Source organism: Xenopus laevis, chromosome 5S (assembly GCF_017654675.1).
Source record: "Xenopus laevis strain J_2021 chromosome 5S, Xenopus_laevis_v10.1, whole genome shotgun sequence".
Taxonomy (NCBI): domain Eukaryota; kingdom Metazoa; phylum Chordata; class Amphibia; order Anura; family Pipidae; genus Xenopus; species Xenopus laevis.
In genome coordinates, this window is record NC_054380.1 from 12,320,226 (window position 1) to 12,346,872 (window position 26,647).

The 26,647-nt window shown below is 41.1% G+C and overlaps 1 protein-coding gene across 2 annotated transcripts; it reads right to left on the reverse strand.

Annotated features, from left to right (window-relative positions):
* Positions 1 to 3,243: 3,243 nt before the first annotated feature.
* srp9.S (signal recognition particle 9kDa S homeolog) lies at positions 3,244 to 11,484 on the reverse strand. 2 transcript variants are annotated; one of them, XM_018264950.2, is made up of 3 exons: positions 11,205 to 11,453; positions 5,665 to 5,733; positions 3,244 to 3,946 (listed from the first exon to the last, which is right to left on the reverse strand). In XM_018264950.2, exons 1-3 carry the CDS (start codon positions 11,274 to 11,276, stop codon positions 3,827 to 3,829), a joined length of 261 nt encoding a protein of 86 aa, XP_018120439.1. In that variant the 5' UTR covers positions 11,277 to 11,453; the 3' UTR covers positions 3,244 to 3,826. The 2 variants fall into 2 exon arrangements, with proteins under 2 accessions (XP_018120439.1, XP_041420167.1); XM_041564233.1 differs by lacking the exon at positions 3,244 to 3,946 and adding an exon at positions 3,953 to 5,600 and having other exon boundaries at positions 5,631 to 5,733; positions 11,205 to 11,484.
* Between the last annotated feature and the right edge of the window lie 15,163 nt (positions 11,485 to 26,647).

Sequence of the window (26,647 nt, forward strand, 5' to 3'; positions counted from 1 at the left end):
GCCATAGTTTTATGAGATCTCTTTGTACAGACTATGAGCAAACTTAGGGACTGTTCCTGCTGAATTGTGCTTAGTACAGGGGAATACCTATACTGCCATAGTTTTATGAGATCTCTTTGTACAGACTATGAGCAAACTTAGGGACTGTTCCTGCTGAATTGTGCTTAGTACAGGGGAATACTTATGCTGCTATATGTTTATGCCATGAATAGAGCCATTTCATGCAGCACATTAGGACATTACAGTCTTTATAAACATTGACAAAACAATATAAAAGTAGAGCAATTTCTTCTGCGCACACAAAACGGATTCCTGCTGAACGAACACGCTGCGGTAATTTCTGTTTTGTCTTCATTCTCTGTTCTCCCAGACTATTGTCATTATGTTTGGAGTATCTTCCTGCTGAGAGTAGCGGCTCCGAGCCCACGGCGAGAACTGGAAATACGTTAATGTGTTTATTCAGATCAACTGGGATTCAACATGAAAGAGAAGCAACATCATGGTGTGAATTACCTGTAGTAAATGGGCCACATCCAAGTACCTTACAAAGAATCATGCAGGGACTTAGTGTTTTTTTTTTTTTTTTTTAAACTTTTTTTATTGTATTTTTAAAAAAAACAAACAAATAGCATTATTTAGCAAAGAAACTGTGCATAATATGGTATGTTCGTTATGACAGATTGGGTATACAAATATCATTGTTCCATGAGTGTACCAGTCAAATTCAATCACTGTCAACAAGGTTTCTTGATATCTGTATAACACAATAAAATTTGAGAATAGACAGTTGGAAGGGACTTAGTGTTAATCATGTTATAGAAGCATTTGGAACTGATATAGTGAATAAAGTACCCCCTCTTGTAAAATATAAGGATATTATAAGTTACCGAGGAGTATCATGACCATATAAAAGTACGAGGCCGAAGGCCGAGTGTTTTTATACAGGTCATGGAACTCCGAGGTAACTTCTAATATCCTCATATTTTGCAACTGGGGGTACTTTATTTATTATAATACACAAATTTCAATGAGTCATGTGACAGAAATGACATCAGAACTCACCGTTTATAACTGATGACATCAGAACTCACCGTTTATAAGGATATAATTTACAGGATATTCATGGCTTTTGTGTATTATACAGTTATTCTCAGGGAACCTTTAATACCTTTATATGACCCTACAATGGGAAAGCAGCACCTTTGCCTCTCACAATAAGAAGGTTCCCAACTCAACTGCAGCTCAAACGCAACAACTATCAATAATAACCAACAGTTAAATGTGAAGCGAATGTGATTTAGTGACATGGGGGGCGGGATTTGGTACCCCAACACCGTGCCATCATTGTCTGCTTTATAGGGGTGGTTCACCTTTAAATTAAACTTTTAGTATGCTAGAGAATAGTCAATTCTAAGCAACTTTTCCATTGGTCTTCATCATTTATTTTTTTTATAGTTTTTTTTTTTTTTTTTAGTTATTTGCCTTTTTTGTTTGGATTCTTCTCAGCTTTCAAATGGGGGGTCACTGACCCATCTAAAAACAAATGCTCAGTAAAGATATACATTAAGGGGCAGATTTTTCAAGGGTCGACGTGAATTAGAGGGAATTTTCTAAGTAAAAAAATTCAAAATTCGAAGTCATTTTGTGGATACTTCAACCATCGAATAGGATACAACGACTTCGAATTCAATTTGAAGTAAAAATAATTTGAATATTCTGCCATTTGATAATGGAAGTACTGTCTCTTTAAAAAAAACTTTGACTTCAATACTTCGCCAAATTAAACCTGCCGAAGTGCTATGTTAGCCTATGGGGACCTTCTAGAGCATTTACAATTTAATCATTCAGTCGAACGATTTTACTTCGACCGCAGAATACCCAAATTTGATGAAAAAAGTTCGAATTCAATGTATTTAAATTCGATGGTCGAATTTTGAAGCATTTTTTACTTCGAAATTCGACCCTTGATAAATCTTCCCCTTATTGTTACTTTTTATTGCTAACTTTCTATTCAAGCCTCTCCTATTCCAGTCTCTTATTCAAATCAGTGCAAGGTTGCTAGGGGAATTTGAACCCTAGCAACCCGAATGCTGACTTTGCAAACTGGAGAGCTGCTGAATAAAAAGCTAAATAACTCAAACTGCAAATAATAAAAACCAATAACAAATTGTCTCAGACGTCACTCTCTAGAACCGAACGGTTAATTTGAAGGTACAACCCCTTTAAAGGGGAACTGTCACCGTATAAAATAATTCCAAATCCGATTTTATGATGTTGGTCAAGATAAATAAACTTCACTTACATTATAAATTATTGAAACCTTGTTTTGTTTAGTGGTGGAATTCACAATCACAGTAAGCAGGCAGGTGCTATTTTGGGGACTGTTTTTCCTTTTTAGTATGATGAATTTGCAATTGGTTTTTATTTTTTGTGGAATTTGAGCCATTTGGCTTTATATTCAGCAGCTCTCTAGTTTGCAGTCTCAGTGACCATGAATTGATCTGAATAAGAGACTGGAATATGAATAGGAGAGGCCTGAATAGAAAGATGAGTAATAACAAGTAGCAATATCAATACATTTTAGCCTATCAGAGCATTTGTTTCTAGATGGTGTCAGTGACCCTCAATTGAAAGCTGGAAATTTAGAAGAAGGAGGAAACTAAAACCTAAAAGATAAACAATGAAGACCAATGGAAAAGTTGCTTAGAATTAGCCATCGGAGTGCTTTGTTTTCCGAAGTTTCCTCGTGAGACAACTACGGTGAATTTTATGGTTTGTACCTGTACATCCGATGATTCAGCTCTACACGTGTGTATTGAAATGAATGATCTTTCTTGGAAAAAGATTTTCCACATCTGTGACCGCCTTTAGAGAGCTGCAAAGCAGGAAGTAGTATTCTGGCTATTATGTTACACATCCAGTCACTCCAGCCTTTATACATTACATTTTTGGCTAACTAACTATAATTAGATACATTTTTTATTTTGCACATTTACCCAGTTTTTATTTTTACACTCAACTGTTCCTTTAATAACCCCATGTATCTCAGAAGCCCTACCACAGGCCAGTCAACTTTAGATTGCATGCTCCAAGGGTCAGTATATCTTATTGGTCTTTACCCAGATCTTGAATGCAGTTGATTCAATTCCAGAAAGATATGGTATTATATCCCTAATGGAACAACATTCGATCAGCTTCAAGGGAGAAGAAGTTTAATAATGGCACCTTGAAAATAAAGACTTGTTCATTAAAAACACTTTTATTCAGGTTGAAGCCTCTTTTCAGAGAAAAGCACTGGGTACATTTAGCCCTTCCTATTCCCTCTCCCCAGCCTCCAGGAAGGTCCGTCAGGTTAGGATCCCTCCTGCGTTTGCTTAATAAAGTCCCACCAGCTATTCCAATAGGAGAAACAATGAGAGATTTACACAACATCAGAAGGGGCGTAACATCAGAAGGGGCGTCCCTGCTACAAACACAAACAATTAAACAGTTATCAGTGATGACAATGGGAATTTGTTCCATTGATTTCATTTTAGATTTCTCTATTTAAAAAAAAAAATAAAAAAATAAGTCGGTCCATGACATGCCGAATTATTTGTGTTTTTTTGTAAGAATGATCCGTTTTCCTTAGTATAAATCCCAAACAATAAATAGAAGCTTTCGACTGAAAGCAAAGCAACTCTTCTGCCTCCGTCTGAATTAGCAACTCCCGGCATCTTTGTCAGCTCGGTGACTCTTACTGTCTCTTTTATTTCTTCAGTCTTCTCCCCCCCCCCCCCGGTGTAATGTGACCGCCGCAGCCCATTCTCTCTTCAGTTTCAGACATTCAGTCTGTTTCCATGGCAGCGCTGCGGGATTCCCTGGCAACCATTAGTCGCATCAGCTGACTGTGGAATTTCTCGATTTTCTTGACATCCTGAGCCTGGTCCGTCCTATACTGTAAACACTGATAATAGAAAGGGGGGAAACATCAGCGAGTTCAGACAGTCTGATCTTTCAGCCGCACTCTGTCATTGTCCCCATTCTCTGTAAGACTGCAAAGAGGTGACAGACAAACTGTATGCCTGTACTTTAGGTTATACAATCAGATCACTAAATGCTCAAGGGAACCTGCTGGTACTTCTAGACTTTCCCCAGAACCTAACATGTAAAAGTAGAACCAACTTAGAGTCCTAAAATGTTCTTAGGCTACTTCTTCCCATTACTCTCCCCTCAATCATTGCAGCCTGTATCCCTGATAAATAGCAAGTCCCTGATCCCCACAGAATTACCAGTGCAAATCAGCTGCTAAATCAGATGGAAAGGTAAAGAGCAAATAAAGACTAAAGATGGCCATAGACACACAGATCCTATCGTACGAATCGAGGATTCGTACGATTTTCGGATCGTATGTGGTGTGTGCCGACATCTTTCGTCCGGGGGAGATCGGTCAGGTTTGATTTTGACCCGACCGATCCCACCGGAGCCCATGGCACATCGTAATCATACAGCCGAACAATCAGATTACCTCCCTGATATAGCCATGCTTGTTAATGGCATATCGGGGAAAGATCAACTCGTTTGGCGATGTTGCCAAACGAGCGGATCTTCGCGTCTATGGCCACCTTTAATAAATACTCTATAAAACACAAAGCTCTACCAGTCCAAGTATAAACTAGGGTGCAGTTTCCTAAGCATATGGTGACCTGCAAAAACAGTTCAATGTCTCAGGCAGGTAAAAAAAAAAAAAAAGCTGGCCATACATGTAAGTATCTGCTTTTTTGGCAAAGTTGCCACCTTGAGGTAGGGGATATTGGACTGATCCAATCAAATGGTCAGATCACAATGAAGGACAAGCAGGCAATTGGGGAGAGGGACACATTGGCTTGTTGATGTGGTCCTTGCCACAAGGGCCTGCTTGTTCTTCATTATGATCTGATCATTTAGCCCATGGGCCAAGTGATTGATCAGCCTCAAGATGGCGACCTTGCCAAACGAGTGGATCTTTAAGTGTACGGCCAGCTTTAATCCTACGTTTTAACATAGTTCCACAGGATTGTTATAGTCACGCCAATAGTAACTGTTCTGCAATGCAGAATTCTGCACTGAAATCCATTTCTCAAAAGAGCAAAGAGATTTTTCTATATTTAATTTTTAAATCTGACATATTGTCAGTTTCCCAGCTGCCCCCATTCATGTGACTTGTGCTCTGATAAATTTCAGTCACTCTTTACTGCAAGTTGGAGTGATATCAAAACCCCCCCAGCAGCATAACAACAGAACAATGGGAAGGTAACCAGAATGCATAATTTCCTGACGCGGAAACTTCGGACGGCTTCGGAAAACGAATGGCTCCGAGTGGCTGCCCCTAGACGATTTTCATTTTAGCCAGTGGAAGGCAGATCGGGGATATTAGTCGCCCCGAAGAAGAGGAGATTTGCCGCCTGGTGACTAATCTCCCCGAATCTGCCAGAGTGCCCCGACCCTTAAACAGGTTTGAAAATCCTGTTTTCCCCATCAACACTGTGAAGCAATCCTCACCTGACAGATGTCCGTAGGCCCCCAGTATGATCCAACCTCATCATACAAGGGGATCTCAAGGTGTAGGGCTGAATCCCCTTAAATGACTGCTCAGAGCTGCAGCCTGTATTGATCCTGAACATAAAGCACCGGGGTTTTACTTACCACTACGTCATCTGTAACTTTAATGCAGAGGTTCCCATAACAATGTCTGTATTTCAGCACAACACGAACCTGCAGAGAGAAAGAAATTGATCATTTAATGAAAGAACTTTTATTATCCTAGTGTGGAAAACAAGTGTGTTGTCCTATCCTCATAATATCATAATATCATGCCTTATGGTGCCCACAGAGAGGGCTGTCCATGTGGACAACCTACATAGCGACTAGGCATCTGGGAAACCCAACCCAAATACTGTATATAGATCACTCTCTTGACCTCAAAGCGGTGTATGCAGTTCTTGGTATGTTTATTGTGTACAACAGCCATGACCTGTCCTTGTTTCTTGCTACAACACAAGGCAAAAGTAATATGTAACATTTCAGTTGGAGCAGAACGTGGTCAGAATCAGACCTGGGAGGTGTCTATGGCAGAGAGACGGAGCCATCGTAATTGGCTGCCCCCCAGGCAAGCTCATTCTCCTGCCAGTAAAAATAAATGCAATGAGATGATAGAACACCTGTAACATCAAGGCAGATCTAAAGCTTTGATAAATACCAAAAAACATACCAAAAAATACAACCCTTATATTGCTGCTTCCAGCATGATTTACGCCTTGATATTATGCGAATATAATAATATAAAAGTATGCTGGATCTTTTGTAAAGCAACAAAAGTGTGGACAGATCCCCTGTAAATAAAACATTAAAGGGATACTGTCATAGGAAAACATGTTTTTTTCAAAACACATCAGGTAATAGTGCTACTCCAGCAGAATTCTGAAATCCATTTCTCAAAAGAGCAAACAGATTTTTTATATTCAATTTTGAAATCTGGGGCTAGACGTATTGTCAATTTCCCAGCTGCACCCAGTCATGTGACTTGTGCCTGCACTTTAGGAGAGAAATGCTTTCTGGCAGGCTGCTGTTTTTCCTTCTCAATGTAACTGAATGTGTCTCAGTGGGACATGGGTTTTTACTATTGAGTGTTGTTCTTAGATCTACCAGGCAGCTGTTATCTTGTGTTAGGGAGCTGTTATCTGGTTACCTTCCCATTGTTCTTTTGTTTGGCTGCTGGGGGGGAGGGAGGGGGTGATATCACTCCAACTTGCAGTACAGCAGTAAAGAGTGATTGAAGTTTATCAGAGCACAAGTCACATGACTTGGGGCAGCTGGGAAATTGACAATATGTCTAGCCCCATGTCAGATTTCAAAATTGAATATAAAAAAAATCTGTTTGCTCTTTTGAGAAATGGATTTCAGTGCAGAATTCTGCTGGAGCAGCACTATTAACTGATTCATTTTGAACATTTTTTTCCCCCATGACAGTATCCCTTTAAACTCAGATCACCTAAATGAGGATAGAATGTCCTTTTAAATGAGCGCCACTGAATATCAATTGAATCTATACAGGGAAACCCCGACTGGGAAACATAGTGGGGGAGAATTAGCTCTGCCGAGGGAAGAGGTTCATAATGGCACTAAAATAACCCAGGATATGTTAATAACCACTCAGGTTGGGCACTAAAATAGAAAGAGCCCCAGCACGCCAGTTACTGGCAGCCTTCACTCGAGTAAGAATCCAAAATGCTGCACATTTCACATGCAGACATGTCATCTCCATGGCAACGGGAGAATTTTAATCAGTCTAAAAATAAATGTACATTCAGATTAGCCCTGTGTTTTGCTGCCTGCTCCAGACTGGCCGATTAAACGGCAGCACCTTTACTTGCAGGGCACTGGCAACATGGTGGGTGGAGGGAAATTTAAACTTCATTTCTCTGCCCTGTATTGGAACTTTCCATCTATCGATTTAATGATAGATGGTAAATTAGTTATCAAAGGATAATAAAAAAAAAAATACACCGAAGTGTTACACATCACGAAATCAGTGTCCCATGGGTGAATAATAATAATAATGTACGGTACAAATAAGAGTTGGTTCTGTTTTTCTTAATAGTTAAAATCCCAGCAATGGGGCCCAATCAGGAATATCTGTCTGTGTTGCTCCTCTGAATCATTGTGCTTTGCCCAGTATTTAAACTACATATAAAGGGGTTTATTTTAGCAGAAATCACATCTTGTGTTTGTGGGTCTATATTTTATATGAGAAAGTTCCTGTAGTGTCTGTGCTGCTACAGGTTAGGAAACGCATGATAATGAAAAGAAAGATCTGATTGGTTGCTGTCAGTAGCTGCAGGGATTTAATTTAGCACCTATATTAAGTTAGCCACCCTATCTACACCCATCTCCTCTTGACTTAAAGTGGACCTGTCACCTAGACATAAAAATCTGTATAATAAAAGTACTTTTCAAATTTAACATGAAATCCAATTTATATTTTTTATTAAAGCATTCATAGCTGTTGTAAGCTCATTTAGAAATCTCAGTTGTCAATCAAATATTGTCTGCCCCTCCTCTATAGAGGCGGGGAAGACAATTACTTTCACTTTCCATTCAGCACTTCCTACATGTCACTGCTCTCCCCACATTCCCCCGTTGTCTTCACCGTTTAATTGTGTAGCCAGTACATGGGGATGGACATCGGGTCCCCCATTCTGGTGCACAAACAAGATTCTGAGATGATACAAGACTTGCCTTAATAACAGTGTCCACAAAATGGCTCCCGCCTGCTTGTTATAATTATGAATTCCCAGACTGATGGAAACAAGATTCAAATAATTTATATTGTGTAATTAGAGTTCATTTTGCTTGACTAACGTGATAAAATAGGAATTTGAATAATATTTTTGAGTGACGGCTCCCCTTTAACAGCCTTACCCTCTGCACACACAAAGCCTCACATATTTCCACCTAGTAGAGTAATGACTTTGCCCAGTCAGCATTCATTGCTATAGACTGATCTGCCCCCCTACATTCACGGCTTGTATTATCCTGAGCATAAACAGCGAATGCTAATCAGTGCCATCACTAGATATTCAGGTACAGAGAGTACATGCTCCTCATGCAGGTACAAAGGGACAGCACATGTACAACACTGCTGAGCTGCACCAACTGCCACCAAGTGAATAAAAAGCTCTGGAAGGAACGTCTGCTGCCAGTTTATACAACCCAGTGCCGCACTGCACATTCTGATTGGCTGGGCAAAGCAGTTCTGAAGACACAGTCTCATTAACCCTACACATTAACCCATCCAACATCATAATCACATCTGGGGAACAGGAAACGATCCCTAACAAGTGCCGATACTGGGGAGACTTTTGTACACAACTTGCTCTGCAGATAAAAGGACTGGAATGTGCCGCAGGCCTAAGAAGACCCATTAGGAGAGTCGTGTATCAGTGTGCGGCTGGACAGGCAGGATTTTGTAACATGTCCTGTTGGGAGAAGAAAGCTATAAGTACATTCATTTACAGATTTCGGAAAGTAAATGTCCAATCTGCAACGAACTCCCCACATTTCCAAGAAATTTTACGTTTGGGATTCTGTGAAGCAACAGAAAAGACAGATCACTACTGCCAGCCCTCTGGTTACATCTGGAGCAACTACACGGCTAGTTTTGGTCTCTAAACGCCTCCTTAAAACGGACCATATTGCAAAACATTTTTGGTCCCTGCAACATAAGGTGAAACTGGTTCTTGGCACATTCTCTTAGGCAGAGGCTCTAAAATCAACTTTCATATATGTAAAAGGGCAATACTGGAGTTGCACGGATAGCTGGCCTCTATACAACATCTCTCCCCTATAGAAAGGGGTCCCAACAGCCAACCAGCAGACGTTTAGGCTTTTGGGTTAAATAGATGAGCTGCAGCCAAAAACTGGACAACCAGTAAGAGCCAAAGTGAAGGATAAGTGATCTAAACCCCTTCCCCCTGCTTGAAACCCTGTGTTTATTATTAAAGGGGAACTCCGGCTTCCAAACCAAAATTTGATAAAGAGGCCCACATAACACAGAATCCCCATATATACCCATCACCGTTATTGGTTTCTTCAAAAAGTATGAATAAATGCAATTTCTATGCTGAAATCCAGCTGTTTAACAGTTCTTCTCTTTCTGCATCATTTGAAAACCTGGCAGGGAAGGAGGGACTAAACACTGATGTTACAAATTGTAACAACTTCTCCACAGCTTACAGACAGCATGCAGGAACTACATCACCCACAATGCATTGCACTGGGATGTTCCTTTCCTTATTGAAATCACATGTGCAGGGAATTGTGGGGTTTGGAGGATGCAGGCTGAGGACAGATGGCTGTTGATACAAAGTAACTGTAGTCAATCAGCTCAGCAAAGTAGTCAGAGAGATTAGCAGGAGAGCAGGGGGCTAGGCTTAGGGAACTATTCCAAACAATTAAAAATTGTGAAAAGTCTGCATATTTTTTAATTGGTGTATATTGCAAAGTTTGAGTTTACTTAAAAAAAAAAACTTAAGTTATGTTTTTGTGAAATTCCCCTTTAAGTTAGAGCAGTGACCCCCAAAAAGTGGCTCATGAGCGACATGGTGCTACCCAACCAAGTGCTCCAAGTGGCCTCAGCAGATGCTCAGTTGCACAAGCCCAGATGTACTGCCAAACAGAGAGTATGGTAGGCTGCCAGTCCACATATGGGCTACCAAATGGCGAATCACAGCCCTTATTTAGCAACCCAGGAACTTTTTGTTTTCTTATGTTGCTCTCCAAAATGTTCTTACATTTGAATGTGGCTCATGGGTAAAAAGGGCCCCCCACCCCCAAGTTAAAGGCTCAAGGAATCCCGGTGTGGACATATGGGTAGGGATGGGCGAATTTTTTCGCCTCGTTTCGCCGGAAAAATGACGCCCATAGACTTGTATGGAGACGTGCGTCAAAAAAAAAAAGACGCGCGACAAAATAATGGGCGTCTGCGACATTTCGCCGGCGGCGAATTTTTGGCGAAGCGAAACGGGTCAAATTCGCCCATCCCTGCATATGGGTGAATGAAGTCAAACTGCAATGGGCCCCCCCCCAGGCCTAAGCAAAAGGCCCCCCCAGGCCTAAGCGAAGGGCCCCCCCAGGCCTAAGCGAAGGGGCCCCCCAGGCCTAAGCGAAGGGCCCCCCCCAGGCCTAAGCGAAGGGCCCCCCCAGGCCTAAGCAAAGGGGCCCCCCCAGGCCTAAGCAAAGGGGCCCCCCCAGGCCTAAGCAAAGGGGCCCCCCCAGGCCTAAGCAAAGGCCCCCCCCAGGCCTAAGCAAAGGGACCCCCCAGGCCTAAGCAAAGGGCCCCCAGCTGCTGGTTGTTGTGGGAGGCTACACAGCCCTGTGCCACAGAACTAACTAGTATCGCTGATACTTATTGCTGGTTGAGAAGTCTGAATGGTCTGACTCTGTATTGGGGCTGCAGTTGGGAAGTGCCGGGGGCACCGAGGCAGGAGCCCTCCATCTGTTGCACAAATACAAATCCCAGCAGCCTCTCCTGGGATTGCAGCTCTAAAGCTGGGGGGGGGGGAACAGGACTAATGCGACTTTACTCAAGTATCGATTGATTTGCAGCTGAATGTGCCGTAGACTCTTACTGGCTGCCCCGATGTAAAACACAACCAGGGAATGAGGGGACAGATCCCCATTAATACCTTCATGGGATCGGCCTGGTAAAGCTTCTCGGCCGCGCGGGTGAACTCCTCCCAGGTGCGGTAGTACGGCATGTCTGAGACACAACGATCTGGGAATGAGTGGAAAGCGAGAGGCCGGGATCACACATCAGCGTTCAGCTTCGGCACCTACTCGCACTTTCATTGGTCAGAGCGGTGGCCCGTGACCAATCAGCGCTGTGCGTGGCTTCAGAAGCACTTCCTGAGTTTTCGGACCAACTTCCCCCAAGGCAGCAATATCCGGCGTAATCTCCAAGCGGTAGTCGTATACGTGGGAGGTTATCGCCCACTGGTGTTAGGAGGCTGCACGTACACGTATTACACAGACACAGCAGGTAATTACAGAGTCCAACAACTTTCCAATATGCCTTCATAAAACATCTCTCAATAACTTTTCTTTTTCCAATTGGAAGGTGTTCCCCTTTAAACATAAATTCCTTGTTAGGAATTTGAGAACTCTACTGGCAGGAAGTGTGCAAAGCAAAATAGCTCCCCAATCCCCATAATATTGTCACTGTACTTATTCCACCACGTGTTTTGGGGTATTATACATGGAATTAGCCCTGTTTTTATCATGCAGTGTGTTCTGGGGTATTATACATGGAATTGGCTCTGTATTTATCTACTGTGTGTTCTGGGGTATTATACATGGAATTGGCTCTGTATTTATCCTGCAGTGTGTTCTGGGGTATTATACATGGAATTGGCTCTGTATTTATCCTGCTGTGTGTTCTGGGGTATTATACATGGAATTGGCTCTGTATTTATCCTGCAGTGTGTTCTGGGGTATTATACATGGAATTGGCTCTGTATTTATCTACTGTGTGTTCTGGGGTATTATACATGGAATTGGCTCTGTATTTATCCTGCAGTGTGTTCTGGGGTATTATACATGGAATTGGCTCTGTATTTATACTGCTGTGTGTTCTGGGGTATTATACATGGAATTGGCACTGTATTTATACTGCTGTGTGTTCTGGGGTATTATACGTGGAATTGACACTGTATTTATCTTCAATGTATTCTGGGGTATTATACATGGAATTGACACTGTATTTATCCTGCAGTGTGTTCTGGGGTATTATACATGGAATTGACAGTGTATTTATCCTGCTGTGTGTTCTGGGGTATTATACGTGGAATTGACACTGTATTTATCTTCAATGTGTTCTGGGGTATTATACATGGAATTGACACTGTATTTATCTGCTGTGTGTTCTGGGGTATTATACATGGAATTAGCACTGTATTTATACTGCTGTGTGTTCTGGGGTATTATATATGGAATTGGCACTGTATTTATCCTGCAGTGTGTTCTGGGGTATTATACATGGAATTGGCTCTGTATTTATACTGCTGTGTGTTCTGGGGTATTATACATGGAATTGGCACTGTATTTATCCTGCAGTGTGTTCTGGGGTATTATACATGGAATTGGCTCTGAATTTATACTGCTGTGTGTTCTGGGGTATTATACATGGAATTGGCTCTGTATTTATACTGCTGTGTGTTCTGGGGTATTATACGTGGAATTGACACTGTATTTATCTTCAATGTATTCTGGGGTATTATACATGGAATTGACACTGTATTTATCCTGCAGTGTGTTCTGGGGTATTATACGTGGAATTGACACTGTATTTATCTTCAATGTGTTCTGGGGTATTATACATGGAATTGACACTGTATTTATACTGCTGTGTGTTCTGGGGTATTATACATGGAATTGGCACTGTATTTATCCTGCAGTGTGTTCTGGGGTATTATACATGGAATTGGCTCTGAATTTATACTGCTGTGTGTTCTGGGGTATTATACATGGAATTGGCTCTGTATTTATACTGCTGTGTGTTCTGGGGTATTATACGTGGAATTGACACTGTATTTATCTTCAATGTATTCTGGGGTATTATACATGGAATTGACACTGTATTTATCCTGCAGTGTGTTCTGGGGTATTATACGTGGAATTGACACTGTATTTATCTTCAATGTGTTCTGGGGTATTATACATGGAATTGACACTGTATTTATCTGCTGTGTGTTCTGGGGTATTATACATGGAATTAGCACTGTATTTATACTGCTGTGTGTTCTGGGGTATTATACATGGAATTGACACTGTATTTATACTGCTGTGTGTTCTGGGGTATTATATATGGAATTGGCACTGTATTTATCCTGCAATGTGTTCAGGGGTATTATACATGGAATTGACACTGTATTTATACTGCTGTGTGTTCTGGGGTATTATACATGGAATTGGCACTGTATTTATCCTGCAGTGTGTTCTGGGGTATTATACATGGAATTGACACTGTATTTATACTGCTGTGTGTTCTGGGGTATTATACATGGAATTAGCCCTGTATTTATCCTGCTGTGTGTTCTGGGGTATTATACGTGGAATTGACACTGTATTTATCTTCAATGTGTTCTGGGGTATTATACATGGAATTGGCTCTGTATTTATCCTGCTGTGTGGGGTATTATACATGGAATTGGCACTGTATTTATCCTGCAGTGTGTTCTGGGGTATTATACGTGGAATTGACACTGTATTTATCTTCAATGTGTTCTGGGGTATTATACATGGAATTGGCTCTGTATTTATCCTGCAGTGTGTTCTGGGGTATTATATATGGAATTGGCACTGTATTTATCCTGCAGTGTGTTCTGGGGTATTATACGTGGAATTGACACTGTATTTATCTTCAATGTGTTCTGGGGTATTATACATGGAATTGGCTCTGTATTTATCCTGCAGTGTGTTCTGGGGTATTATACATGGAATTGACACTGTATTTATACTGCTGTGTGTTCTGGGGTATTATACATGGAATTGACACTGTATTTATACTGCTGTGTGTTCTGGGGTATTATACATGGAATTAGCCCTGTATTTATCCTGCAGTGTGTTCTGGGGTATTATACGTGGAATTGACACTGTATTTATCTTCAATGTGTTCTGGGGTATTATACATGGAATTGGCTCTGTATTTATCCTGCTGTGTGTTCTGGGGTATTATACATGGAATTGACACTGTATTTATCTGCTGTGTGTTCTGGGGTATTATACATGGAATTAGCACTGTATTTATACTGCTGTGTGTTCTGGGGTATTATACATGGAATTGACACTGTATTTATACTGCTGTGTGTTCTGGGGTATTATATATGGAATTGGCACTGTATTTATCCTGCAGTGTGTTCTGGGGTATTATACATGGAATTGGCTCTGTATTTATACTGCTGTGTGTTCTGGGGTATTATACATGGAATTGGCACTGTATTTATCCTGCAGTGTGTTCTGGGGTATTATACGTGGAATTGACACTGTATTTATCTTCAATGTGTTCTGGGGTATTATACATGGAATTGGCTCTGTATTTATCCTGCAGTGTGTTCTGGGGTATTATACATGGAATTGGCTCTGTATTTATCCTGCAGTGTGTTCTGGGGTATTATACATGGAATTGGCTCTGTATTTATACTGCTGTGTGTTCTGGGGTATTATACATGGAATTGGCTCTGTATTTATACTGCTGTGTGTTCTGGGGTATTATACGTGGAATTGACACTGTATTTATCTTCAATGTATTCTGGGGTATTATACATGGAATTGACACTGTATTTATCCTGCAGTGTGTTCTGGGGTATTATACATGGAATTAGCACTGTATTTATACTGCTGTGTGTTCTGGGGTATTATACATGGAATTGACACTGTATTTATACTGCTGTGTGTTCTGGGGTATTATATATGGAATTGGCACTGTATTTATCCTGCAGTGTGTTCTGGGGTATTATACATGGAATTGGCTCTGTATTTATACTGCTGTGTGTTCTGGGGTATTATACATGGAATTGGCACTGTATTTATCCTGCAGTGTGTTCTGGGGTATTATACGTGGAATTTACACTGTATTTATCTTCAATGTGTTCTGGGGTATTATACATGGAATTGGCTCTGTATTTATACTGCTGTGTGTTCTGGGGTATTATACATGGAATTGGCACTGTATTTATCCTGCAGTGTGTTCTGGGGTATTATACGTGGAATTGACACTGTATTTATCTTCAATGTGTTCTGGGGTATTATACATGGAATTGGCTCTGTATTTATCCTGCAGTGTGTTCTGGGGTATTATACATGGAATTGGCTCTGTATTTATCCTGCAGTGTGTTCTGGGGTATTATACATGGAATTGGCTCTGTATTTATACTGCTGTGTGTTCTGGGGTATTATACATGGAATTGGCACTGTATTTATCCTGCAGTGTGTTCTGGGGTATTATACGTGGAATTGACACTGTATTTATCTTCAATGTGTTCTGGGGTATTATACATGGAATTGGCTCTGTATTTATCCTGCAGTGTGTTCTGGGGTATTATACATGGAATTGGCTCTGTATTTATCCTGCAGTGTGTTCTGGGGTATTATACATGGAATTGGCTCTGTATTTATACTGCTGTGTGTTCTGGGGTATTATACATGGAATTGGCTCTGTATTTATACTGCTGTGTGTTCTGGGGTATTATACGTGGAATTGACACTGTATTTATCTTCAATGTATTCTGGGGTATTATACATGGAATTGACACTGTATTTATCCTGCAGTGTGTTCTGGGGTATTATACATGGAATTAGCACTGTATTTATACTGCTGTGTGTTCTGGGGTATTATACATGGAATTGACACTGTATTTATACTGCTGTGTGTTCTGGGGTATTATATATGGAATTGGCACTGTATTTATCCTGCAGTGTGTTCTGGGGTATTATACATGGAATTGGCTCTGTATTTATACTGCTGTGTGTTCTGGGGTATTATACATGGAATTGGCACTGTATTTATCCTGCAGTGTGTTCTGGGGTATTATACGTGGAATTTACACTGTATTTATCTTCAATGTGTTCTGGGGTATTATACATGGAATTGGCTCTGTATTTATACTGCTGTGTGTTCTGGGGTATTATACATGGAATTGACACTGTATTTATACTGCTGTGTGTTCTGGGGTATTATATATGGAATTGGCACTGTATTTATCCTGCAGTGTGTTCTGGGGTATTATACATGGAATTGACACTGTATTTATACTGCTGTGTGTTCTGGGGTATTATACATGGAATTGGCTCTGTATTTATCTTCAATGTGTTCTGGGGTATTATACATGGAATTGACACTGTATTTAGACTGCTGTGTGTTCTGGGGTATTATATATGGAATTGGCACTGTATTTATCTGCAATGTGTTCTGGGGTATTATACATGGAATTGGCTCTGTATTTATACTGCTGTGTGTTCTGGGGTATTATACATGGAATTGACACTGTATTTATCCTGCAGTGTGTTCTGGGGTATTATACGTGGAATTTACACTGTATTTATCTTCAATGTGTTCTGGGGTATTATACATGGAATTGGCTCTGTATTTATACTGCTGTGTGTTCTGGGGTATTATACATGGAATTGACACTGTATTTATACTGCTGTGTGTTCTGGGGTATTATATATGGAATTGGCACTGTATTTATCCTGCAGTGTGTTCTGGGGTATTATACATGGAATTGACACTGTATTTATACTGCTGTGTGTTCTGGGGTATTATACATGGAATTGGCTCTGTATTTATCTTCAATGTGTTCTGGGGTATTATACATGGAATTGACACTGTATTTAGACTGCTGTGTGTTCTGGGGTATTATATATGGAATTGGCACTGTATTTATCTGCAATGTGTTCTGGGGTATTATACATGGAATTGGCTCTGTATTTATACTGCTGTGTGTTCTGGGGTATTATACATGGAATTGGCTCTGTATTTATACTGCTGTGTGTTCTGGGGTATTATACATGGAATTGACACTGTATTTATACTGCTGTGTGTTCTGGGGTATTATACATGGAATTAGCCCTGTATTTATCCTGCTGTGTGTTCTGGGGTATTATACATGGAATTGACACTGTATTTATCCTGCAGTGTGTTCTGGGGTATTATACGTGGAATTTACACTGTATTTATCTTCAATGTGTTCTGGGGTATTATACATGGAATTGGCTCTGTATTTATACTGCTGTGTGTTCTGGGGTATTATACATGGAATTGGCACTGTATTTATCCTGCAGTGTGTTCTGGGGTATTATACGTGGAATTGACACTGTATTTATCTTCAATGTGTTCTGGGGTATTATACATGGAATTGGCTCTGTATTTATCCTGCAGTGTGTTCTGGGGTATTATACATGGAATTGGCTCTGTATTTATCCTGCAGTGTGTTCTGGGGTATTATACATGGAATTGGCTCTGTATTTATACTGCTGTGTGTTCTGGGGTATTATACATGGAATTGGCACTGTATTTATCCTGCAGTGTGTTCTGGGGTATTATACGTGGAATTGACACTGTATTTATCTTCAATGTGTTCTGGGGTATTATACATGGAATTGGCTCTGTATTTATCCTGCAGTGTGTTCTGGGGTATTATACATGGAATTGGCTCTGTATTTATCCTGCAGTGTGTTCTGGGGTATTATACATGGAATTGGCTCTGTATTTATACTGCTGTGTGTTCTGGGGTATTATACATGGAATTGGCTCTGTATTTATACTGCTGTGTGTTCTGGGGTATTATACGTGGAATTGACACTGTATTTATCTTCAATGTATTCTGGGGTATTATACATGGAATTGACACTGTATTTATCCTGCAGTGTGTTCTGGGGTATTATACATGGAATTAGCACTGTATTTATACTGCTGTGTGTTCTGGGGTATTATACATGGAATTGACACTGTATTTATACTGCTGTGTGTTCTGGGGTATTATATATGGAATTGGCACTGTATTTATCCTGCAGTGTGTTCTGGGGTATTATACATGGAATTGGCTCTGTATTTATACTGCTGTGTGTTCTGGGGTATTATACATGGAATTGGCACTGTATTTATCCTGCAGTGTGTTCTGGGGTATTATACGTGGAATTTACACTGTATTTATCTTCAATGTGTTCTGGGGTATTATACATGGAATTGGCTCTGTATTTATACTGCTGTGTGTTCTGGGGTATTATACATGGAATTGACACTGTATTTATACTGCTGTGTGTTCTGGGGTATTATATATGGAATTGGCACTGTATTTATCCTGCAGTGTGTTCTGGGGTATTATACATGGAATTGACACTGTATTTATACTGCTGTGTGTTCTGGGGTATTATACATGGAATTGGCTCTGTATTTATCTTCAATGTGTTCTGGGGTATTATACATGGAATTGACACTGTATTTAGACTGCTGTGTGTTCTGGGGTATTATATATGGAATTGGCACTGTATTTATCTGCAATGTGTTCTGGGGTATTATACATGGAATTGGCTCTGTATTTATACTGCTGTGTGTTCTGGGGTATTATACATGGAATTGACACTGTATTTATACTGCTGTGTGTTCTGGGGTATTATACATGGAATTAGCCCTGTATTTATCCTGCTGTGTGTTCTGGGGTATTATACATGGAATTGACACTGTATTTATACTGCTGTGTGTTCTGGGGTATTATACATGGAATTGGAACTGTATTTATTCCACCATGTGTTCTTGGGTATTACCAAGACCGCCATTAGGGGGGCATAGTGGGTACTACTGTACCGGGCCTAAAGGGGGCCTGGCTGTGCTGCACTTTTTGAAATAGCTGGGCCCCCCCCTGAAGCAGTGCCGCATCTTCTGTAGTCCCGAACCACCGAAGTCCTGAAGATCCGAACAGCCGAAGTTGAAGTCCCGAAGCCGCGAAAAGACCCAAAGTCAAGAAAGGATCCGAAGTTGAAGTCCTGAAGCCACACGTTCAGTTCTACTGAACACCAACATTTGTTTTTTTTATTCAATCAAACCCCTGGCCACCAATGTATTATTTATTACTCTATAGGCCCCTGCCACCAATGTTTTTTTTTCAAATAATAAATATTCTCTGGGACCCGAATGTTTCTTTTTAACTTGTAAGGGGGGGCCCTGGTGCCATTGTTTTTTAAAAAACTTTTATGGGGGGTCCTGGCCCCAATGTTTTTTTTTTTTAACTTATAGGGGGCCTTGGTCACCAATTATTTTCTTTAACATATAACGGGGGGCCTGACCATCAATGGCTTATTATAACTTGTGTGTGTGGGGGGGTTATACCATTTTTAGGGTTGATGCCTGTGTGGTCTTTTAACTGTGGTGTAGGCGGGATCTAGGGTGGGGCCTACGTGATTTCTAATGGTGGCCCTGGGTATTACACATGGAATTGGCAATGTGTTTATCCCACCATGTGTTTTGGGGTATTATACATAGAGTTGGCCCTAGGATACAAATCTTTGTAAAAAAATGTCTATTATTAGCCAATCCAAACATAAAAAAACCACCCTCTGCTAATGTGAACAGTGGAATTTTGCACACCGCTGTTATGTTTAGGGTTGTCACCTCACTCCTTTAAAACCAAACCCATATGGAATCCACAGCCTGCATGGCTATTTAGCAATTCATTTAGATGCATGGCTGCACATAAATCAGTTCAGTCTGCAGCATGCATCTAAATGAATTGCTAATTAGCCATGCAGGCTGTGGATTCCATATGTGTTCAGTTTTAAAGGGGTGAGGCGGCAACCCTAGTTATATTGCTGTTTTCTGCTAGGGGCCCGCAGGTTGGATGATTAAGGGTAAGGTCACATGAGGAGATTCAGGGAGATTCTCATCAGTAGAATCCAGGAGCCCAAATTTTTAAATAGTACAAAACTCTCTATTTTACATTATGTATAAAGGATAAAAGCCTGATGCGTTTCGTTTTCCCCAAGGACAGTTAGGGTTAGTCCACACGAGGAGATTTGGAGAGATTTTGTCGCCTGGCGACTAATCGCCTCGTCTTCTGAGCGACTGAGGCAGTTTGGGGAGATACAGAAGACGAGGCGATTAGTCGCCAGGCGACAAAATCTCCCCGAATCTCCTTATGTGGACTAACCCTAAGTGTCCTTGGGGGACACGAAACGCGTCAGGCTTCTAGCCTTTATTCATAATGTAAAATAAAGACTTTTGTACTATTTAAAAATTTGGGCTCCTGGATTCTACTAAATGATTGACAGAGTTTGGTGCTGTGGAGTGGTGCCTGCCCCCTATTCCAGTTTTCTGCCCGCAGGTTGGAGTCTGAATTTGGACCTTCTTTTGTTTCTGTAAGTTGTGCATTTACATAAAATAACTGGTTGCACATATTTCCCCACAGCCTTGTGCCCCAGGTTCGTTAACTTATTTTTTTGGAAGCCAAAAAGTTAACACTGACTGTTGGCAGAATCCAGCATGAAGCAATTCACCCCAGGTATGTAGGGTTCATTTCTAATGCACAGGCCAAGTTGAAGGTTGTGTTCCAGAGATCTGCCCCTCATTATCACAATACTCTGCACAGTCAGGGCTGACAGAAATCATCCGCAGAGACTTCCCAGACATTTCCAATTTGAGACCTTCAACAGAAGGAACCTCAGCCCTTGCCCCAGAATTGCTTCCATCTTGCCCATAATGATCTAGAAAAGCAAAATTAGCACCATGTTGGTGACCTGTGGGTTATAATTGTCTTCAGCAACCAGTGGCAAAGGGAAAGTCTGAAACCTGCTCATTTCTCTTTGGTCTATATGTGCCATAATGTAACATCAGCTTCAATCATGTTTCTGCTGTTAAACTGTTTTTATAACGTTCCTCTAACTAAAGCATCTTAAGGTTAAAGGAGAACTAAAACCTCGTGCTGCCATGTAAAGATTATCTGAATAAAAAGATATCTAATAGGGTTGTCACTTTTTTTTGGGCTAAAATGGGCAGGCGGTGGGCCTGAGACATAGGGGGCGGGCCAGTGATGTCGGGGGGAAAGTCAGTGATGTCGGAGGGCGGGTGCTGTCAGGGGGCAGGACTAATGACGTGGCGATCAGAGATTGGCTGATCACCATGTCATTCACTTCAATGTCCTGTCTGGATTTTCCTTCAAGAAACTGGGCTGTCCATGTGAAATCCGGAAAGTTGCAACCCTAGTATCTAAACCAACCAATTCATTGATGTAAACCTTTATTTTCTGTTGTAGTGGTTTCTGAGATACTATCAATTTTAGACTGCTAATACCTAGATTTTGGTTCAGCAGCTCTCTTATGTGGGACATTCACTAAGATTCGTTATTGCGCCAGCGTCCACTTCGCCACAGTTCGCCAGGCGTATTTTCGCCAGCGCTATGCAAATTCACTAAAATCCGAAGTTGCGCTCAGGGGTAGCGTAAGGTTGCGAAGTTGCGCTAGCGTTAATTCACCAAGCAAAGCGAAGTTACGCTAGCGATGGTTAATTTGCATACGGTGCTAAATTCAAGTTACAATGGAGGTATATGTAGTAGAACTACACAAGCCTGGGAAACCTTCAAAACAGCAAATAAATTTTTTATTTTGCCCTACACATGTGCCCACTGAATAGTTAAGGTGCCATGAGTTAGGAAATGTAGGGGGGAAGGAGGGTAGCCCCCAAAAAAATTTCGATCTTTTTCAGCCTATCACCCATAAAAAATGAAAAAACGCCAGCGTTTTTGGGACTTAGAAAAATTTTTAACTTTTTTTTGAAGCAATCCCTATCTACTCTATTGCACTTCGCCTGGTCTGAGGTGGCGAAATAAGTCTGGCGTAAAAGGTAGCGTTCAGAATCATTTGCGCGTTAATGAATTTGCGTAATTACGTCCGTTGCGCAAATTCGCCAGGCGTAAGGATGCGAAGTAACGTTAGTGAATTCACGGAAATGCCCAACGCTGGCGAATTCACGCTAGCGTTAGGCGCTTCGGCGTTTAGTGAATTTGCCCCTGAGTGTCAGCAAAAGTCTGTACATCATGTGTAGTTAGTTAACCCTAGCGACGTTTTCCTCTTTATAAACCTGCATTTAAAAAAATCTAATTATAATGATAATTTTATGTAACTTGTGGTGATAACTGATACATTGGCTGTGCTACGTTTTACACTAAATACGTTTTTTGGGTGCTTTTTTTCATTAAAGTTGGTGCCTTCTTCTGAAATAAGTGTTCTGTTCCTCTCCGCACTCTTTCCATCACAAAGCCTTCCATTCCCGCGTCACCAACATGCCAAAAACTTTCCTTGGGCTCAGCCACTGCGCCTTTGTTAGGGGATTGCAAGCGAACAAAGAGCGAATAAACAGCGGTTTGGAAATAGCAACCTAAGGGAAAGGCTCTTAAAGGATCTCAGGAGCCCCGACGCTGGCTCACAAAGGGAGCTCTTGTTTCTGATTACATTCTGCAAACTGAAAATTCCCGGCTCACGTCATGTCGGAGAGTAGAAATTCTGGGAAAGTGTCCAAATTCGGAAGCCCAGAATCCGTAGGACTCATCTCTGGGATTCTGTGTGTGTCCCGTGACGTCTCTTCCCTGTCATGGCCGCTCCATTCCTGGCAGGAGAGGGGTTAATCGTCTGGATATGTAATTAAATTATGGCGCTCATAAAATATTCAGATGTCTTATAAATTATTTACAGCTCAGTCTTTTCATTTCCTTTGTTGAAGATCCCCCCACTGTGATGTACTGTGGAACCATAAGGCCTGACTGCATAGAATTCTAACCCAAATCTCATGGGTTCTATATTGTTTTTTTCCCTCTAAATCACATGGTAAATGTAAGAGAATAGCAGGATGGATTAACAATGGGGGGCATGGAGCTGCAAGTCCAAGACACAGAAAATAAAGGACTGGAGCAAATCATTATTCACTTTTTTGCTAATTAATTCATAATTGTCCCACTGTGTTCACAGGAGGGATGTTTCTGCTGTATGGTGTAAATGTAGATGTATTGTGCTTTGCTGCTCATTCTTTCTGCATAAGTCTTTCCCTACAGGGCAGTGTATAGTAGCTGTATATAATGTTTCCTTTTTGTGCTTTGATAGTTGACAGTTATAATTTTTAGCCACAGACCTATGAGCCCCTTAAAGGGGTTGTTCACCTTTAAATTAACTTTTTGCATGATGTAGAGCAGTGATTCCCAACCGGTGGCTGGCGAGTAACATGTTGCTCCCAACCCTTTGGATGTTGCTCCCAGTGGCCTCAAAGCAGCTGCTTATTTATGGATTCCAGACTTGGAGCCTCCTGTTGGCTGCCAGTCCCCATAAGGACTACCAATAGCCAATCACAGCCCTTATTTGGCACCCCAGGAACATTTTTCATATTTATATTGTTCCCTAAATCTTTTTAAATGTGAGTGTGGCTCACTGGTAAAAAAAAAGGTTGGGGACCCCTGATGTAGAGAGCCTTGTGCCTTTATATGGTCACAGAACCCTTCAGTGACTTCTAATTAGGGATGCCCAAATCCACTATTTTGGATTTGGCCAAACTCCAGAATCCTTTGCGAAAGATTTGGCCGAATACCGAACTGAATCTGGGTGGGAAAGGGAAAACATTTTTTACTTCCTTGTTTTGAGACAAAAAGTCATGGGATTTCCCATCTCATTCCTAATTTGCATATGCAAATTAGGATTCGGGTTCGGAATCCTGGATTCTGTGCATCCCTACTAATATCCTTATCATTTACAGTAGGGGTACATTATCCCTTATAATACATGAGTGATACTCAGAGTTCCCTGTATAACTCAACCTGCAGCCTTGTGTCTTTATATGGTCACAGAACAACCCCTCAGTGACTTCTAATATCCTTATCATTTACAGTAGGGGGTACATTATCCCTTATAATACATGAGTGAAACTCAGAGTTCCCTGTATAACTCAGCCTGCAGCCTTGTGCCTTTATATGGTCACAGAACAACCCCTCACTGACTTCTAATATCCTTATCATTTACAGTAGGGGGGTACATTATCCCTTATAATACATAAGTGATACTCAGAGTTCCCTGTATAACTCAGCCTGCAGTCTTGTGTCTTTATATGGTCACAGAACAACCCCTCAGTGACTTCTAATATCCTTATCATTTACAGTAGGGGGGTACATTATCCCTTATAATACATAAGTGATACTCAGAGTTCCCTGTATAACTCAGCCTGCAGTCTTGTGTCTTTATATGGTCACAGAACAACCCCTCAGTGACTTCTAATATCCTTATCATTTACAGTAGGGGGTACATTATCCCTTATAATACATGAATGATACTCAGAGTTCCCTGTATAACTCAGCCTGCAGCCTTGTGCCTTTATATGGTCACAGAACAACCCCTCAGTGACTTCTAAGATCCTTATAATTTACAGTAGGGGGTACATTATCCCTTATAATACATGAGTGATACTCAGAGTCCCTGTATAACTCAGCCTGCAGCCTTGTGCCTTTATATGGTCACAGGACCCCTCAGTGACTTCTAATATCCTTATCATTTACCATAGGGGTTACATTATCCCTTATACATAATAAAAGGGATTGACCTCTTTAACAATCGGAGTATATTACACAACAATTGAATTACAATACATACAATATATGCAGTCTGTGTTCCATATATGTAAGGTGCTGGGTTGATGGGGAGGTGTCAGTAAATATTAGGTTGCATTGCAAGTGTTGAAGTATTTCAGTATGTAAATTGTAATATCCCAACCAAAGCTATTTGTAGGTTCAACAGTTGTTCTCACATGGGGATTCTATCACTTCTGCATTGCCAGGGCCCCTTCTTCTCTTCTTCTCTTGGGGAGTGCCTGGGTTCCATCAAAGTATTATGCACTGCAATTCTGGAAACGTCAGAAATTAAAGGGACACCATGGCAACCACTAAATGAATGGTATGCTCACTAGCCCGGTGCTTGCCAACTTTCCATGCAGTGGGCAGAATGCGCAGTATAATTCATGTTTGGGGGCTGAGTATAATAAATTGATGATGATGATGATGTCACACATACAAATCTGTTGGACAAGCTGGCAGGGCTGCCGTCACTGTGTTCTTTTCGGTCACATCAGGTTCAGACTTCAGACATTTGTGTATTTTAAAAGCTTATTACTTTTTAGGCAGCACTGCACAAATAATAAATGAGCCATTTAGATAAAGGGTAAAATGATCCTAACATGCATCTTGTAAGACATTAGCCCTGTCCCTGTGTGTATACGGGATATGGAATCGCTGCCATAAAGAAACCCAGAACTGCTGTGATGTTGCCAGAAAGGAAGTAGAATCTCTGCCATATAACAACCCAGGACTGCTGTGTAGTGTCCAGAAAGGAAGTAGATACGGTTATATGTAGTGCCAGGAATTTCTCCTCCCCATGCAAGCATTAAAAATACCTATACATTTTTAGAAAAAGTCTTTTCCCCCAATATGTCCCTACTTTATATAATAATACAGTGTTTTTCAGTAATACTTAGTACTGTGATGACTGAATCTCTTTATGGGCAGAGTGGAGTCTGGCCAAGGATTGGGATTTGTGAGACAAGTCTGACATTGGGAAGGAGAATGTTGTACAAGACAGACCTTGGCAGAGGTGCTAAGTGATTAATTGTAATTAAGCTCCTACATTCCTGGGAGCTTCTCTGTCCCTCCAGCCTTTTTTATACTTCCAGTGATGGTTTCCAGATTTACTTGATGGTTCTTTCCATTGTGTTAACTGCACAGAGTGAAACAATCGCCATATTATATATGGCGTGAGCTCATTCAGTTGGGTTTGCAGAAAAGGTGCAGAAACACTATCTGAACTCCCAGATACAGTATAAATATAACTGATCCTTATTTACATTTTGTATACTTGATTCCTCAGATGGAAAGGAATCCATGATAGTCTGTCTAAAAGTTCACTAAGACTATTTCCCCACCCCCTTTATGGCAGAGACACACGCTGCAATTTTGGGAGATTAGTTGCCCAGCTACAAATCGCTTCTTCTTCGGGCGACTAATCCCCCCCGAACTGCCTAGAATGTAAATCGCCGGCGGGATGGTGCTTGGAATGTTTTGTTTTTCAAAGTCGCCGGGAGGTGCCTCACGTGAAAACTTCGGAAAGCCGGCCATCCCGCCGTCGATTTACATTCTAGCCAGCGGGAAGGCAGTTTGGGGAGATTAGTCACCCGAAAGAAGAAGCTATTTGTCACTGGGCGACTAATCTCGTGAAATAGCAGCGTGCTTTCCAGATAACTTGTGCACTCCCAGACATGAAAAGCAGAGGGACCTAAGCTCCTTGGAGATAGTGCTTTGGCTGGAATCAAACCCAGTACTCCAGCACTGCAAGTCAACAATGATAAGACATGGCCCTCTAGTTGTGACTTATTAGCCCTTCTTCACCACCTTGATGGCCTGCATAACTAATCAGGCATGTAAGAAAATCCCACCGGGCTAGGACCTCATTGACTCATTGATGCAGTCACCCTTCCATAGTTATGCACAAACATTATGATTAGTTAATTGGCCTGGAAGTTGATCAATGTAATTAGCATTCACCCTCTAAGCCAATCCCTTAA

Coding starts and splice junctions, on each gene's coding strand:
- srp9.S (XM_041564233.1), bottom strand. CDS start 11,276: ATGCCGTACTACCGCACCTGGGAGGAGTTCACCCGCGCGGCCGAGAAG. Junction 5,734..11,204: donor ACCAGGCCGATCCCATGAAG/GTATTAATGGGG, acceptor TTCTCTCTGCAG/GTTCGTGTTGTGCTGAAATA. Junction 5,601..5,630: donor GGTGCTTTATGTTCAGGATC/AATACAGGCTGC, acceptor GAGCAGTCATTT/AAGGGGATTCAGCCCTACAC.